Below are 18191 nucleotides of genomic sequence, written 5' to 3' on the forward strand. Positions count from 1 at the left end.
TTAATCCCAAAAAACTAAGAAATGCAAAGAAATATTTTTTTAAACATTATGTTCTTGGTGAGACCATTAAAGGGTTAATAGTTGTTTACAATTTCCCACACTTGGTCAGCACAGCTTTGGCGCCTCTGGATGAAAAGAACATTTCACACCTAACATCTCAAACCAAGCTTCTTCCATCCTTAATACAGTTACTTAATGCAACCGCTCCTGTTGCAGCTTTTCTGGCCCTCAGGTACCACAGAATCCGAAGAGCCCTGCATAATGAAGCTCTGTACACCACGCAGAACCTTTTATTAATGCTAGCTGAATTAGGAATGAGTGATTGATAAATTCATTATGCCAGTCTATATACCTGAATTGATTAGACCAGCATGCTTCTGACAGCTGTTTAGATAAACCACTTTCCTCAGAGGGTTTATCCAGACCGCCTCGATCCTGATGTGTAAAACTCGTAACCCGGTGCATAAATAAGCGAGACCTGTGTGGCATAAATTATTCAGAACTATGGTTAAGGGTCAGCTCAATTTCAGACCTCTGTGTGGCTCACGGCAAACTGATCCGAGATAAAACGGGAAGAGAAGAAAGAGTCACATCAGGGAATGTTTAATGTGTGAGATGAACTTTTATTAGAATGTAATTATCATATACAAGCCTGGCTCTGAGAATGTCAGCAGGATTGAAGAATGTAATCGTACGCCTCATTTTTGAATCATTTTGTTTATTTAGTATTATCCTACATCACATTAAAGTGAACCTGATTATGTTTACACTTACAGGACCTGTGAGAATGTACTCATTCTATACATGAAATACATCATGACATTCACTTAAGGTGTACATCAAGACGTACTAGTAAGACTAGTATCTAGACTAGTACTGGACTTTAAGTCTAACCACAAGGCTCATAACAGACAGACAGACACAGACAGATAGACAGACAGACAGACAGAAAAATTGATAGACAGACAGACAGATAGATAGATAGATCACTGTTAATCCAAAGGGAAAGTCAGGTATTACAGCAGCTGAAGGTACATTAAGTATAGAATATTAAAGTATTACTGTACAAAACTATTTAGCAAAAGAAATACAATAAAGTTATAAATAATATGTAATATATATGCAATATGTAATGTAATAAACTAAGGAACTATTTACTTTACTTTGACTGTTAAATATGGGTTAAATAAAACACATCTTTGTTCTTGTACACTAATACACTGTACAGACAAAAGCATTCAAATCCTCTTTTAATTTTTGAATTCATGTCTTTCTGCCAAATTCTTCACTTCTGTAAATAATGGGTTTATATGTTCTAGCATCACAGAGCTTCATACATATCATAATATTCAACCTCCAAAGAAAATGAGGATGTAGGTCTAAACCTGTCTGCAGATCTAGATTTCGTTTTAAGTCTTAATACTGAAAAAGGAATTGCACCATAGGCCAATGGTTATAAGGAGATTTCCAAGACCTTGAACATTTCTACTGACACCAATGGGAGTTTTGTCCTGTCAGGGCGCAGCAGGAAACCTGCCTGAACGTGAACAGAAGCTTTAAATTTAGTCCTGAGGCAGGACAGCGAAAAAAACCCACATTACTGCAAAATACTGACAGCATGAACCTGATGGAGGCTGTTCTATAGATTTAAATAAAGACCTGAGCGTTATCATCCAGTTCTTACTATTGTTTTCCATCATGAAGTTGACTTTTAAATTGTTTAACCCTTTAATTGTCTGCTTAATTATTTGCTTGAGCTTACTTTGAGTCTAAATACTTGGGTAAAAATAAGATATATTTAAATAATCTTGGTTGACGTGTGTTAAACTAAAAAATATTGGTAGATGGTTTATAGAAAACAGCTTTTCTAAACTATATGTCAACTAGCAGATTAATGGTGCACTAGTAAAAAGAGTAATTGTTTGTTGTTGGTTTAGTCCCAAAACACTAAGAAATGCAAATAAATCATTTTTTAAACATTATTTTGTTGGTGAGACCATTAAAGGATTAAATATATAAGAACAGTGGTACCTTGTAACTCAACATCCCCTAAACTCAAAATCTTTGAAACTCAACACCCTTCGTCAAGAAATGTGTACCCTTAAACTCAACGTTTCCCTTAAACTCAACGTATGTGCGACTGTCGCTTTGCTTAGTGCTCGACTTAAGCGGTGTGGTATCTGAATCTGCATCTGTGTGGAATAAACGTCAAAGTCTGAAAGCTCCACATGTATCTGTGTTTATCTGGATTTTTGTCCTGTTTCACTTTGAAACTTGTGTTACAGCTCGAGGTTCTGAGAAATTGTAAGAATCAGCTTCTCCAGCCGCTCAGGTGACGCAGCAGTATAAAGTACGCTAGTGCACCAGAGTTGGGGTTTCGAATACATCGTATCGAATCTCAGATCTGCCTTCCGACTGGGCTGGGTGGCTGCATGAACAACGATTGGCTGTTGTTCAGAGTTAGAGGGTAAGAAAGTCGGATCACAGGTCCTCATAACTGGTGCAACTGCTGCCCCTGCTGGCTGACTGATGGCGCCTGCACAGGGCTGAGGAATAATGCTGATGGGGGTGTGGCCCTCTGTACACAGTGCCCGTCAAGTGTATGAACTCGACTCATGCAGGTGAAAAAAATGCAGTCTGTACTGACTGTACAGCGGTGAAAGGTCGAATCAGTATAGAGGACGCATTCAGGGTAATTGGACACGACTAGACTGGGGGGGAATAAAAAAAAAAGAAAAAAGAATCAGCTTCTCCGAGAGTATAAAACGCTTATCTTTGAAAAAAATAAAGTAACTTAATGTATTAAAAGAACGACAAAGAAACACTAAACCTCTCTTAATTATTACTGCTTATTTGTTTTCTCCACTAATTAAGAAGATAATAAAGAAGTAAAGCTAAAGTGCAGGATTTATTATATTTTTGATAGATTTCTAACTGTTTTTAATTGTATTTCAGTGTTTTTATAATATATTTGTGTGTCAAAAACAATCTCATTATTTTACATTAGTCTAAAATATATGCAGTTCCACAGGACCATGGAACACATTAACAGGTTTTCCCATACATCCTTATGGGAAAACATACCTTAAAACTCAACATCACTCCCAGAATCAATTGACGTTGAGTTTCAAGGTACCACTGTACTATTTTGTAGCAAGGCTGCATCATTGATGATACCATACACTTGTATCGTATTATATTTCAGGAGTCTGGGCCTCTCTTTAGAAGTGCATCTCACCAGAATTTCACACAATAGACTCTGTTCTAAAAGCTGCAGGTTTGTTCCTGTGTATTGATCCTGTGATCTGTGTAAAAGGCTCCGTCCTCCCTGAGTCAATACTAACATAATTGGAAGTGAACTGTCCTCTTTAATTATGAACTGGGTGAAAGTGCTGCAGAGTAAGTCCTGAATGTTTTACGTGGATCGAAGAAGAGTGGGCTCACCGATTTTCCTGCAGGAACCTGAACATTGACTTATTAGTCTAGTTAGAATTATGGATGCACGGTTTTGTCAATTTTGTTTAATTGATAACTCACAAGCCTGTTGCATCACATTAAATCAGAATAATCTCATCACCGACTTTCATGTCAACTATTTTTCATGCTTTAATAAATTAAAAATGGTATAACGTAGCAAATGTGGCAGTAATGTAAAGCTACGTTGTCCTGATGAACATGACGTAGGCATGGTGGCTCGGTGGGTAGCACTGTCGCCTCACAGCAAGAAGGTCCTGGGTTTGATTCCCAGGTGTAGCAGTCCGGATCTTTTCTGTGTGGAGTTTGCATGTTCTCCCCGAGTCTGCGTGTATTTCCTACTGTTTCCTTCCACAGTATAAAGACGTGCAAGTGAGGTGAATTGGAGACAGACAGATGGATGGACAGACAGACAGACAGACAGACAGACAGACAGACAGACAGATAGATAGAAAGATGGATAGAAAAAACTGGCGGATAGACGAACAGACGGTTAGACAGACAGACAGACAAATAGAAAGAAAGAAAGATGGATAGACAAACTGACGGATAGACGAACAGACAGATAGATAGATAAAAAGAAAGACAGATAGATAGATGGACGGACGGAGATAGAAAGAAAGATGGATAGACAGACGGATAGATAGATTGATAGATAGATAGATAGATGGATAGATTGATAGATAGATGGATGGACGGACGGATAGACAGATAGATAGATAGACGGACGGACGGACAGATAGATAGAAAGAAAGATGGATAGACAAACAGACGGATAGATAGATAGACAGATAGATAGATAGACGGACAGACAGATAGAAAGAAAGATGGATAGACAAACAGACAGATAGATAGACAGACAGACAGACAGAGACAGACGGACGGATGGACGGACGGAGAGACAGATTTGACCTACATTTTGAGTCGGTAGTAAACAATTAATTACAAGCATATTAAAGCTCTTCCTGTCAACATAAGTATCATTATTAAATGATGATAATCATAGTTTTAGCTTTAATGCACTGGAGTATGATGCAAAATATCCACATCATGTGCATTCAGACTCCACACTAAACAGTTTTACTCTGTGTGATTTTCATACAGGAAGGTTTTGCTTTTCATTTTCTAAATTGTATAAACGCATTAAACATAACAAAGTTCCAAATGTGGTCGTACGCAGAGCTGGCGCATGCACACTGAGGGTGGGTGAGAGTGTTTTTCTTACTTAACAGACTGTAGCTGAGCTCGAAATGTGATTAAGGTGTCAGCTCTCAAATGAATTTAAAAGACGTTTTTACCCGACAGCATTAATGGAACGTTGAGTTATCGGTAAACCAGGTAATTATAGACATCCCTACCTGTAATGACATTTAATGTGCAGGCATCTGGTCAGGGCTCGTATTTTTTTATTTAAGAAAGCCATGAATCAACCTGAGGCTGAGGGGTATTTTTAGCTTTTCTATTAGCATGCTAAGTGGGTTAATGACAGAGCGCTCTCTGTTGGCTTGTATTAAAAGGGACCGGACTGACATTCTCCCATTTATTCTCTTTCTTGCTGCCTCTCTCTCTCTTTCTCTCCAGTGGCCTTCAGTGCTGCGAGCAAAGATGTGACAGGAAGTGTCTCTAAGGTAAGGCTGATTGTTTTTTCTCGCTATGACAGTAAGCTTGATTTGTATGCTTGGTGCTTTAGGTACAAAATAGAAATATACGTATAAAAATAAGCAGCAGGGCCACAATACACAGAGCTCTCTGTTTTGTTCATATAGCAGCCGCTTCATTCTACCGTCTGTTAGCCTTCAATTGTTGGCATTGTATTCGGTCACAATTGTAAGTCACTTTGGATAAGAGCATATTACACTGATCAGCCATAACATTAAAACCACCTCCTTGTTTCTACACTCACTGTCCATTCTATTAGCTCCACTTACCATGTAGAAGCTGGTAGTGTGTTAGTGTGTGTTGTGCTGGAATGAGTGGATCAGACACAGCAGCGCTGCTGGAGTTTTTAAATACCGTGTCCACTCACTGTCCACTCTATTAGACACTCCTACCTAGTTGGTCCACCTTGTAGATGAAAGTGAGGTGCTCCAGCAGCGCTGCTGTATCTGATCCACTCATACCAGCACAACACACACTAACACACCACCACCATGTCACTGTCACTGCAGTGCTGAGAATGATCCAACACCTCCTGACCATTCAAGAACAGGGTGAAAGCAGGTTAAAAAAGTATGTAGAGAAACAGATGGACTACAGTCAGTAATTGTAGAACTACAAAGTGCTTCTATATGGTAAGTGGAGCTGAAAAAAAAATGGACAGTGAGTGTAGAAACAAGGAGGTGGTTTTAATGTTATGGCTGATTGGTGTATAAATGTACATAATTATAAAAAAATAAAAAGTATAAAAACCTCTGTTGTTATCATCACTATCTTCTTGCAGTAGGACCAGCTAGTTTGGTGTTAGTTGTAACCCCAAAATAAGTACAATTAAATAAATAAATAAAAAGACAGCATCAGGTTGCATCCATCCTTTAAATTTCAGAGATACTGGTTCATAAGGACAAGGTCAGACATCAGACATCGGGACCAACAAAGCTACAGTCAAGCAGAGGGAAAAAATGACTCTCCACTGACCCGGATGTCATCCTGCATTTGTTAAGTGTCATTCAAATACAAAGAATAACAAATAGCAGCTGAGGTAAAATACACAATGAGGATGGTTCACAGCAAGCTCCTAAGTGCAGGGCTGAAAAAAAAAACCTTCATCAGTTAGAATCGATGACGAGCCGGGCTGAGGTGTGCAAAAGACAATAAGGATTGAACCGTAGAGGCCTGGTGTAAGGTCATCTCCGATGAGTCTTACTTTTAGTTTGGCCCAGCACCTGGTCATTTAATAGTAATTGTCATAACATATTACTGTCACTGTTACCATTTTTATTGTTATTAGTATTTGTACTGTTTTTAATTTTAGTTTATTTTTACATATCTGTAACTAGGGATGTAACGATACACTCTCCCACGATGCGATGCGTTTCATGATACTGGGTTCACGATACGATTTTTCCTCGATTTTTTTAAACAAAATGAAATTGAAGACAAATTATGGCAAAGTTTCCTTTTATAATTTCTCTTTAAAATAAAATAAAATCCTGTATTTGTGCTTACCTTTTATTTATCTAAATAATAAATGTCCTTTTATTTCTGAGGCAGGTACAAACTATGCAAAACGATGCTGCACATTTCCCTTTTTGTGTAAAAAAAAAAACTGAAATGAAATTTTAAAACAATCCCATGTTAAATAAATAAATAAATAAATAATACAAATAAAGAAAGTATCCTCACATAAATTTGGCTGGAAAATTCAGAACCTGGCAACCCTGTAGTGCTGTCAACCAGGCGAGGTGAATAGTGCCAGCGCCCTCTGCTGTTTAAAGTGAATATCGATTCATTATACATGTAAACCGATTTGAATCGCTACACATGTGAATCGATTTTTAACTGTCTTGTGGTGCATCGTTACATCCCTATCTGTAACTATTTGATATATGTAACTGAGCTTTGGCAATACGCATGTCCTTATTTGTCATGCCAATGAAGCCACCTTAGAGTTTGAGTTTAATAGTTAGACTGAGACCTGGAGAGACCTACGAACCACGGCGTCTTTCCTTCTTTTCAGTCCGTACACATCAAAACTATAACTTCACGTTTACATTTTTACATTTGCGGCATGTAGCAGACATGAGTTGAGAGTTGCTCAGGGGGCCAACAGTGGTGACTTAGCCGTAATGGGATATGAACTGGCATGTTCTCATTACTACTCCAGTACTCTAACTGCTGAGCTCCGACTGTCCTTGATGCCGTACTCGCTTCCAGTTCAAACCCTCACCTCTCTGCTCCGTTCTACAGAAATGTGTTTAGTTGTTTACGTCTTTCACCGCTCTGAGCGTCATCCTGTTGCTTAGCTCAGCATTTCTGCTCTGCTGCTTCAGCGCCTGTATCATTTTAGCTTTTTTCTATCACATTAATGCGGTACGAAGCTGCTTTACCTGAAAAAACAACCAGGTTGAGAGAACATGAAGTCAATAAGCTTTAGAAGAACGCCTTTTATTTGTCATATGTATATACACACATGTACAGAGCAATGAAATTTGTTTTCTACATATCCAGCTTGTTTGGAAGCTGGGGTCAGAACACAGGGTGAGCAGTTGTACGGCGCCCCTGGAGCAGGCAGGGTTAGGGGCCTTGCTCAAGGGCCCAACAGTGGCTGTGTACCAAAGTCTGGATTTAAACCGACAATCTTCCAAATGATAGCCCAAAGCTCTGCCCACTAGGCTACCACTGCCCACTGTCACTGTCCAGATTTCAAGCTTAGATTATGAGCTGGACGATGAGAAGCTTTGCAGGTTTGGTTCACTGACAGCCACTAAGTGACCCCGAATGCTTTAAGGTTCGGCAGGTTTTAACCGAATGTAGCAGTGAAGCTTTTTTTCTGTGAGCTGTTTTAGCTAGTTTTACCGTACAGATCTCGGTTGAGCTCTGAATTCGTCACACATTGTTTCACACAATGAAATCTTTATCCTGCATGTCTGCTTAGTTACACGCTGTTTGAACAGAACTTGATTTCGGTCGTATCACTATAACATGCAGAGCCGAAACTAAAGCTGCACAGAACATCAGTTTTTAGGCGGGTAGCCGCACGTGTTTTAGCCACAATAACTGCTAACAGGTGTAATAAATCTATTAAACAGACGGATGAATGGATCAATGATCTGCTGTGGCGACCCCTAACCGGAGCAGCTGAGCAGTTCTTTATTCAAAAGTACAAAATCAAAGACATTCTGTGTGAATGTGAAGTTAATATGGCCTGAAAGTATTAAATACTAAAAGCATGGTGTAAAGTATCTAAGCGAATGGATACTCATGAACTGATTATGCTAAGCAAACCCTCACAGACGGTGGAGGAACATTCAGCAGGAACAATCTTCTCACAGATGACCAGAGGCAGGGATCAGAACTGTGTTCTCAGGATCCGTGCTGCTGCGCTGTACCCACATCATTATGTGTGCCACCATGCTGCCCTCGAAGAGTTCTCAAGTCAGACACATCAGACTGTGCTGGGGTAAAAAAGACCCACTTTATAAAGAGAACAAAGGAAAGCGCTCACCGCAGTGTTGTTTTTAAACTCTACTTAATGTTTATTGACTTGTGACTGAGTGATGTTTGGGCTAATCGAGAAAACGAGGACAAATACCTCATGGGTAATTAATGTTTTGGCTTTTTTAATTGCTAAGTAGGGTTGAACTGAAAATGGAAGCCTCTTATTTTTACTGATTATAAACTGTGTTGTAAATGGATTAAATACAGAACGGCATGATAATACATCAGGGCTCCAGTTTATTAGGTTTAGTTACACTGGTCTTAGATTTACTGTAGATGTTTAGACAAGCATTTACCACATACAGTGGTGTAAAAACTGATCCCAATTGCCTTTATATATATATATATACATATATACATACATATATATATATATATGTATAAAGATATAAAGATATATATACACACTGATCAGTCATAGTTTCTTGCTTGCTTTCACCCTGTTCTTCAATGGTCAGGACCACCACAGAGCAGGTATTATTTAGGTGGTGGATCATCTCAGCACTGCAGTGACACTGACATGGTGGTGGTGTGTTAGTGTGTGTTGTGCTGGTATGAGTGGATCAGACACAGCAGCGCTGCTGGAGTTTTTAAACACTGTGTCCACTCAGTGTCCACTCTATTAGACACTCCTACCTAGTTGGTCCACCTTGTAGATGTAAAGTCAGAGACGATCGCTCATCTATTGCTGCTGTTTGAGTCGGTCATCTTCTAGACCTTCATCAGTGGTCACAGGACGCTGCCCACGGGGCACTGTTGGCTGGATATATTTGGTTGGTGGACTATTCTCAGTCCAGCAGTGACAGTGAGGTGTTTAAAAACTCCAGCAGCGCTGCTGTGTCTGATCCACTCATACCAGCACAACACACACTAACACACCACCACCATGTCAGTGTCACTGCATTGCTGAGAATGATCCACCACCTAAATAATACCTGCTCTGTGGTGGTCCTGTGGGGGGGTCCTGACCATTGCAGAACAGGGTGAAGGCAGGCTAAAAATGTATGTAGAGAAACAGATGGACTACAGTCAGTAATTGTAGAACTACAAAGTGCTGATAAAATGGACAGTGAGTGTAGAAACAAGGAGGTGGTTTTAATGTAATGGCTGATCGGTGTGTATGCCAATGGTCAGGTGTTCAGATACTTTTGGCCACTGCTCTCTATACTAGACAGAATTATCTATCAGCTTTTGGATTAATGATTTAATAAGGTCCAAAAGGCCAGTTTTCCGAAATGGTCCCAGTTTAGTTGATTTTCGCCCTACAGTTTGACAGACGCCTCGTGAATGATGTACCATGGCGCTCATTTCATCTCCAGCTTTTCAATCTTGCATGACCTCTGCTGTCAGCCCCTCTCTCTCTACCTCGCTGCATCGGCGGTGCAGCGTGTGGGCAGTCGAGAAAGCCGAATATCCTCTGAAATGGCTCCAGGAAGCGAGATCTAACACTACTCGACGGGTCAGTGGAGCGCCAGGGCTGTAGGTGTACCCGGATCCTTTCACAGCCAGATATATGCACTGACACAGCTGACCTTGATTGTTGCATCGACAGAACTGTAGGGATTTAAAAGCGCTAGAGCATACATATTAAACCAGAAAGCAATTAAATCCTGGCGTGAGATCCTCAGCAGCGGCTCAGAACATTATTTTCACCCTTAAAATGGCTTCATGACGGCAGTTAGGTTGAATGATGAAGGCGGAAAAATGCAAATGTCACTTATTAGCGCCTGGCTGCGTCAGTTTGTGTTGGAGCGGTGGATGCTGGAACGCTGTGCCAAGTCCCTGTTTTAACTGCAGGATTTTCAGACCAAGCTGGTCTGACTGTGGACAGTGTAATATGTATTTTAACAGCTTCTCATTTATAGCTAAGGCCCTACCTAATTCAGAGGCATTAAAAGCACGTCACGGACCATAATATTAGCCTTTTCCCGTGCAATTTTGCAAGTTTGTCTTAGTGGTTTAACATTTTCCATTAGCGTAGCGTTCAAGTGCCTCACGTTCACTGGTTAATTTGCGCTATGAGGCGTCCTAGCGATCCTACGGCAATTCAGTCAGCAATTGCTCAGTTAAGATGTCCAAGATGTCGAAGTAAAGCAGCTAAAAACACGACTCGGGTAAATGAGTTTGGAAAACTAACAACCAATTCTATTTATAGCACACCCCGGTTTTCTCTGTTTCTTCATATCTAATTATCTTGAGTTTGTTTCTCTGCATTTTATTGACATTTGCAAGAGACCTTTATAGTTTTAAGACACAGTTTTTATGCCCAGTGCCTTTCCAGATGGAACCCTTCTATTTCTATCCAGGCTTTGGACCAGCACCAAATGACTGGGCTGTTTTGTATGTTCTTGTATTGTTTGTACTTGTTTGTACTTGTACTGTTTCTGTGATGATGTCTCTAATTCCCTCTGTCTCGTGTCCCTTGTAGCAGACAAACCCCAGATAATGCAATCCATGTCATGATGCTGTCAATCCAGTTTATTCTTGGTTCCTTCTCGTCTTCTGAGTCTGTCCACAAGTCCAGTCATAACACTTCCAGTGTAACGTAACTTGCTGGACCTAATGTGGTTCAGTGGCTTATTTTCTGTTCTGGCCATTTTGGAAACTTGCTCAGTAGTGATCATCTTCCTCTTTGAGATTTTCACACTTGTTCTCAGAAGGCTTTTCCCCAAATTATGAAAGAAATTTTCAACAAAGTTAAAGCTGGAACAGTACAAAAACTGAACAACAAAGAGTTTGATCTGATCCCATGGCGTTAAACCAATAAATGACCAATAATCAGCCGCTCAGGTGGTGCAGCGATAAAACACGCTAGCACACCAGAGCTGACATGAACTCGTCGGTTTGAAACTCAGCTCTGCCATCCGCCCGGGCTTGGCGGCTACATGAACAGTGACTGGCTTGTTGTTCAAACAGGGCGGAAAGATGAATAGGGACCTCATAACTGATGCAGTTACGACCTCTGCTGGCTGGTTGATGCCGCCTGCACAAAGTCGAGGGTCAGAGGGGCGTGTGTCAGTCTCACTCACCTCCATCAGAAATTGGGATCAGCATCAATAGAGAGGAAGCATAATGCAATCGGGTAATTGGATACGACTAGATTGGGAGGAAAAATGCAAAAAAAAAAAGACCAATAATCAGAGCCTGAATGTGTCTTTCTTCCTCTTTTTTCCTGGCTTCACATCCATATTTAGCTAATTGAGTGATATGAGTATAAATGTTATTACTTTATTGACTTTACTTTCAGTATTGATGTAAACCAAAAAGTTATTTAGTACTGTGATCCTATAATTCATAAATGTTTATTTTTATGAACTGCTTTATCCTGGTAAAGCTCTGGGCGCAAGGCAGAAAATCTTAGAGGTGGAGGGATAGCAGAACAGACCGGTGTGCCATCCAAGCTCTGATCCCGCAATGATACCATAATATTCTTGCTCACTAACACTTCTGACTGTAAAGTCATGCACATGAAGGTGGGACATTCTGGAGCAAAAAAAACAGAACAAAAAAAATCAAGCTGATGTTTGAATATAAGACAGGACAGGACGTCTGAGTACCCAGCGCTGTGGCTCACTGAATAATTTACAGGCCGTTAAAGTGCCAGTTATTTGAGCTGACACTTCTGTTATCAGGAATTGGCTTCATTCACACGAGTCTGAAAATTTGGTTTTTTTTTTTGTTTTTTTTGTTTTTTTGCAAATTGAAGCTACTTATGTTTTGCAGTTATCGTAAATGCACCATAAGGGAATCATGTGCACTTTTTATGTCTCCGTTGATGCATTTCAGCAGATGACTCTCTTCCAGAGGCTAAAAACGGTGAGTTCAATTCCCAGGATGGCAGGAAGCCACATTTTGGGCTGTTTTAACTGCTCTGCTATATATTGGATTGGGTTTTTTCTTAGTTGTAAATCACTTTTGATTACTTCAATTCAGTTGGATTAGATATAATGAATGATTATAACAACGTGGGGGGAAATAAAGCACATAAAAACAACCAGAAAAACCTTGGGTTAGACTGGTATATATTTGATTGAGAAAATATTCAGACCTCTTGAGTTTTACACTATATTGTGCTGGCGATTTGATTTTGAATGGACTCTCTGTCTACATTTAATTACCCATAATGTGGAAGTGAAAATTCACAGTTTTCCCATTTATTGAAAACTGAGGAGCTAAAAGAATACATGTGGTCAGATACACATACACCCGAGTGTCAAACATGGACTCTTTGCTTTAATTATCCTTGAGATGTGTCTAAAACCTAATTGGAGTCCACTTTTTGAGTAAAAGGCAAATGACAGCTCGCTTGGAATTTGCTGAACAGCATCTGAATGACTTTGGATACGAGGAAAGAGTTTTTCTAGTCTGATGAGACGACACTTGAACTCTTTGCGCAGAATGGTAAGCACCATGACAGGCGAAGTGAATAACACTGATTATAACTTCATCACGGCACCTGTTAGTGGGGGGGATATATTAGGCAGCAAGTGAACATTTTATCCTCAAAGTTGATGTTAGAAGCAGGAAACATTGGCGAGTGTGAGGATTTGAGCGAGTTTGACAAGGGCCAAATTGTGATGGCTAGACGACTGGGTCAGAGCATCTCCAAAACTGCAGCTCTTGTGGGGTGTTCCCGGTCTGCAGTGGTCAGAATCTATCAAAAGTGGTCCAAGTAAGCAACAGTGGTAAATCGGCGAGAGGGTCATGTGCGGCCAAGGCTCATTGATGCACGTGGGGAGCGAAGTGACTCTGATTAGAGCCAAATCATTATGACCAGATGACTGGATTGAAGTATCTCAGATACAGGTGAGTACCCACTGACAGTGGTCAGAGGCCGGACAATCTATAAACTGCAGGCAGGTTGTTGGTTGGCTAAGACTCATTGATTCTACAACCAATCAAGGCTGTGGTGTCTGGTAGGGACCAGCGGAAGAGCCTCTGTGGCTGATATTGAAAATCGTTTTACTACTGGTGATGAAGGGAATGTGTCACAATGAACAGTGCATCGAACCCTTTTGTGTGTTGCTTAGTTACAGGTCAGTTAAAGTTCCCATTTTAACTTTTGTCCACCATTAAAAGCACCTACAGTGGGCATGCAGGCATCAGAACTGGACATCAGCACAACAGAAATCAAATCCTGTTCCCGCTGATATATTGTGGATGGCCAGGCACATGTGCATCGGTCCCCCGAGGATCAGGTGGCACCAGGATGCACTGTAGGACCGTCCACGTCGCGACATACAGAATTTGGACCTACCAGTCCTGTGACCAGACTCATTCAGTTCATGTCTCAGGGGTCAGAGCTGTTCGGACAGAATATTAGGCAGGTGGTCCTAATATTTTGGCTCATCGGTGTATATCATCTCTAACGTGGTATAGCTACGTCAGAAGATCTTATTTGAACAGAGCTGAATTTGCTGAGCAGACTGCTGATGAAGTGCTTTATACGATCTTTAATTAATGTAGATGAGTTTGTGTATTAAACGTTTGATGTTTATCATCCTTTACACATTAAACACCAGAGGCAGGTCATTAAAAAGTGCTCCACTGAGGAAATGTTTACCACAAGCGACATTTTTACATATTTAGTCTGAATTACAGATATTATAGAAGGATTATTTTGGTTATATAGTGTGTAATAATTTAGATATTTAAGGTATTACTTATATTTTAATTATTATTATAAAAAAACTGTTGCCTAGTTTGGTTTTTAATTGTATTTCCATACAATATTTTTGCCATGTCACTCACTTCTACTCTTGATTTGTCCACTAAATAAGACCCTAAAGTGTAACCGAGCCATTTTTATTTAATACTGTACTGTTTATATACTGTATATATATATATATATATATATATATATATATATATATATATATATATATATATATATATATATATATACAGTGTATCACAGAAGTGAGTACACCCCTCACATTTCTGCAGATATTTAAGTATATCTTTTCATGGGACAACACTGACAAAATGACACTTTGACACAATGAAAAGTAGTCTGTGTGCAGCTTATATAACAGTGTAAATTTATTCTTCCCTCAAAATAACTCAATATACAGCCATTAATGTCTAAACCACCGGCAACAAAAGTGAGTACACCCCTAAGAGACTACACCCCTAAATGTCCAAATTGAGCACTGCTTGTCATTTTCCCTCCAAAATGTCATGTGATTTGTTAGTGTTACTAGGTCTCAGGTGTGCATAGGGAGCAGGTGTGTTCAATTTAGTAGTACAGCTCTCACACTCTCTCATACTGGTCACTGAAAGTTCCAACATGGCACCTCATGGCAAAGAACTCTCTGAGGATCTTAAAAGACGAATTGTTGCGCTACATGAAGATGGCCAAGGCTTCAAGAAGATTGCCAACACCCTGAAACTGAGCTGCAGCACAGTGGCCAAGATCATCCAGCGTTTTAAAAGAGCAGGGTCCACTCAGAACAGACCTCGCGTTGGTCGTCCAAAGAAGCTGAGTGCACGTGCTCAGCGTCACATCCAACTGCTGTCTTTGAAAGATAGGCGCAGGAGTGCTGTCAGCATTGCTGCAGAGATTGAAAAGGTGGGGGGTCAGCCTGTCAGTGCTCAGACCATACGCCGCACACTACATCAAATTGGTCTGCATGGCTGTCACCCCAGAAGGAAGCCTCTTCTGAAGTCTCTACACAAGAAAGCCCTCAAACAGTTTGCTGAAGACATGTCAACAAAGGACATGGATTACTGGAACCATGTCCTATGGTCTGATGAGACCAAGATTAATTTGTTTGGTTCAGATGGTCTCAAGCATGTGTGGCGGCAATCAGGTGAGGAGTACAAAGATAAGTGTGTCATGCCTACAGTCAAGCATGGTGGTGGGAATGCCATGGTCTGGGGCTGCATGAGTGCAGCAGGTGTTGGGGAGTTACATTTCATTGAGGGACACATGAACTCCAATATGTACTGTGAAATACTGAAGCAGAGCATGATCCCCTCCCTCCGGAATCTGGGTCGCAGGGCAGTGTTCCAGCATGATAATGACCCCAAACACACCTCTAAGACGACCACTGCTTTATTGAAGAGGCTGAGGGTAAAGGTGATGGACTGGCCAAGCATGTCTCCAGACCTAAACCCAATAGAACATCTTTGGGGCATCCTCAAGCGGAAGGTGGAGGAGCGCAAAGTCTCGAATATCCGCCAGCTCCGTGATGTCATCATGGAGGAGTGGAAAAGCATTCCAGTGGCAACCTGTGAAGCTCTGGTAAACTCCATGCCCAGGAGAGTTAAGGCAGTTCTGGGAAATAATGGTGGCCACACAAAATATTGACACTTCAGCAACTTTCACTAAGGGGTGTACTCACTTTTGTTGCCGGTGGTTTAGACATTAATGGCTGTATATTGAGTTATTTTGAGGGAAGAATAAATTTACACTGTTATATAAGCTGCACACAGACTACTTTTCATTGTGTCAAAGTGTCATTTTGTCAGTGTTGTCCCATGAAAAGATATACTTAAATATCTGCAGAAATGTGAGGGGTGTACTCACTTCTGTGATACACTGTATATATATATATATAAATATATACTGTATATTTACATTTTCTCCCCTTCTTCTCCCTTTTATCTCCCGATTGTGTCATGCTTCCTCTCTGCCGATCCCCGCTCTGATTAAGGAGAACGAAGCTAACCCACGCCCCCTTCCGACACATGGGTAGCAGCCGTATGCGTTTTGTCACCTACACAGATCAGCACTGTGTACGGAGAGACATACCCTGATAGCACTCTTTTCCCGTGTCTCTGTGCAGGCGCCATTAATCAGCCAGCAGAGGTCGTAATTGCACTAGTTATAAGAGAGTCCCTATCGATCTTTTTCATATCCCACCCCTCATCTGAACAACAGGCCAATCGTTGTTTATGTGGCTGCTCAGCCCAGCCGGCAGGCAGAGCTGAGACTCGATACGATGTATTTGTATGTGTTTTTACTGCTGCGCCACCTGAGCGACTAATACTGTACTGTTTACCAGGTCATACATTTTCCTCCAACCCTCACAGCTCCACTGTTCCACTCTGTTGAACCATTCCGACCTCTCAAGCTTTTCATTTCGTTTCTGGTCTTTCCTTTGTGTTACACGTTAATGTCAAACCGTTTTGCTCACCATTGATGGCGATTAATGAGGAGCAAACATCCTCCTGAGGCGATTAGATCAGACACGGCTACTGCTTCTCCATTACTGCGTATGATATTGACATTTACTGATGCCGATCTCCAGTGAACAGCTTTTATAAGACTGGAGGACATTGATTCCCCGACATGAAAGTGTTTTTTTTTTTGGTTGCACTATATGAGCTAGAGAACTTTTATAGCTTTCTCGAGTGGCCAATTAAAGTACATCTCCTCTATTAAAGGAAATCAATTCTGTCTGGGTTTTAAAAGTGTTTTGTCCCCGTAACTTGTTTTTTGCTGCAGGTAACGTTTCAAGGTCCTGACGAACATCATCACCAAATCACTTTCTGTCTGAAGTTAGATCAAAATAGCATCATTTGCCTCACTACAGCGTTTAAAATGAAAACATAATAAAGAATGTGTTTCACTCTGTACTTGAATGGTCAGGACCCCCACAGAACCACCACAGAGCAGGTATTATTTAGGTGGTGGATGATTCTCAGCACTGCAGTGACACTGACATGGTGGTGGTGTGTTAGTGTGTGTTGTGCTGGTATGAGTGGATCAGACACAGCAGCGCTGCTGGAGTTTTAAATACCGTGTCCACTCACTGTCCACTCTATTAGACACTCCTACCTAGTCGGTCCACCTTGTAGATGTAAAGTCAGAGACGATCGCTCATCTATTGCTGCTGTTTGAGTTGGTCATCTTCTAGACCTTCATCAGTGGTCACAGGATGCTGCCCACGGGGTGCTGTTGGCTGGATATATTTTTGGTTGGTGGACTATTCTCAGTCCAGCAGTGACAGTGAGGTGTGCTGTGTCTGATCCACTCATACCAGCACAACACACACTAACACACCACCACCATGTCAGTGTCACTGCAGTGCTGAGAATGATCCAAAACCTAAATAATACCTACTCTGTGGTGGTCCTGTGGGGGTCCTGACCATTGAAGAACAGCATGAAAGGGGGCTAACAAAGCATGCAGAGAAACAGATGGACTACAGTCAGTAATTGTAGAACTACAAAGTGCTTCTATATGGTAAGTGGAGCTGATAAAATGGACAGTGAGTGTAGAAACAAGGAGGTGGTTTTAATGTTATGGCTGATCAGTGTATATGTTAATTCAATGGATTGGCGTCATGTATAGAGGTATTCCTGCTTTGCATTTAGTGTTTGTGGGTGGCCCCAGAGCCACTGCAACCCTGATCAGGGTGAGGTATTCATGCTGGTGGAAATTCATGCTACCTGACCCTGAGCATGTGGCACTATAAAGGGAAATGACTGAAGGGGCTTTTTCTTTTCATCCTCATGTTGTTGATTCATGACCTGACCTGAATGATTCAGCCTTTTTCTAAAGCTTTATGAAGAACCTACTTGTGAATCCATGAACCTTCAGAGCTCTGAAA

The 18191-nt window shown here is 40.9% G+C and overlaps 1 protein-coding gene across 1 annotated transcript in view; it reads left to right on the plus strand.

The window, feature by feature from the left end:
* The window catches only part of b3glcta (beta 3-glucosyltransferase a), a 133311-nt gene that overhangs the window by 21892 nt on the left and 93228 nt on the right, over positions 1 to 18191 (plus strand). Inside the window, exon 2 of the mRNA XM_063016791.1 lies at positions 5056 to 5102. Within this exon, the coding sequence (XP_062872861.1) occupies positions 5056 to 5102 (47 nt within the window). The remainder of the gene's footprint in view (positions 1 to 5055; positions 5103 to 18191) is intronic.

Source organism: Trichomycterus rosablanca, chromosome 20 (genome assembly GCF_030014385.1).
Source record: "Trichomycterus rosablanca isolate fTriRos1 chromosome 20, fTriRos1.hap1, whole genome shotgun sequence".
Taxonomy (NCBI): domain Eukaryota; kingdom Metazoa; phylum Chordata; class Actinopteri; order Siluriformes; family Trichomycteridae; genus Trichomycterus; species Trichomycterus rosablanca.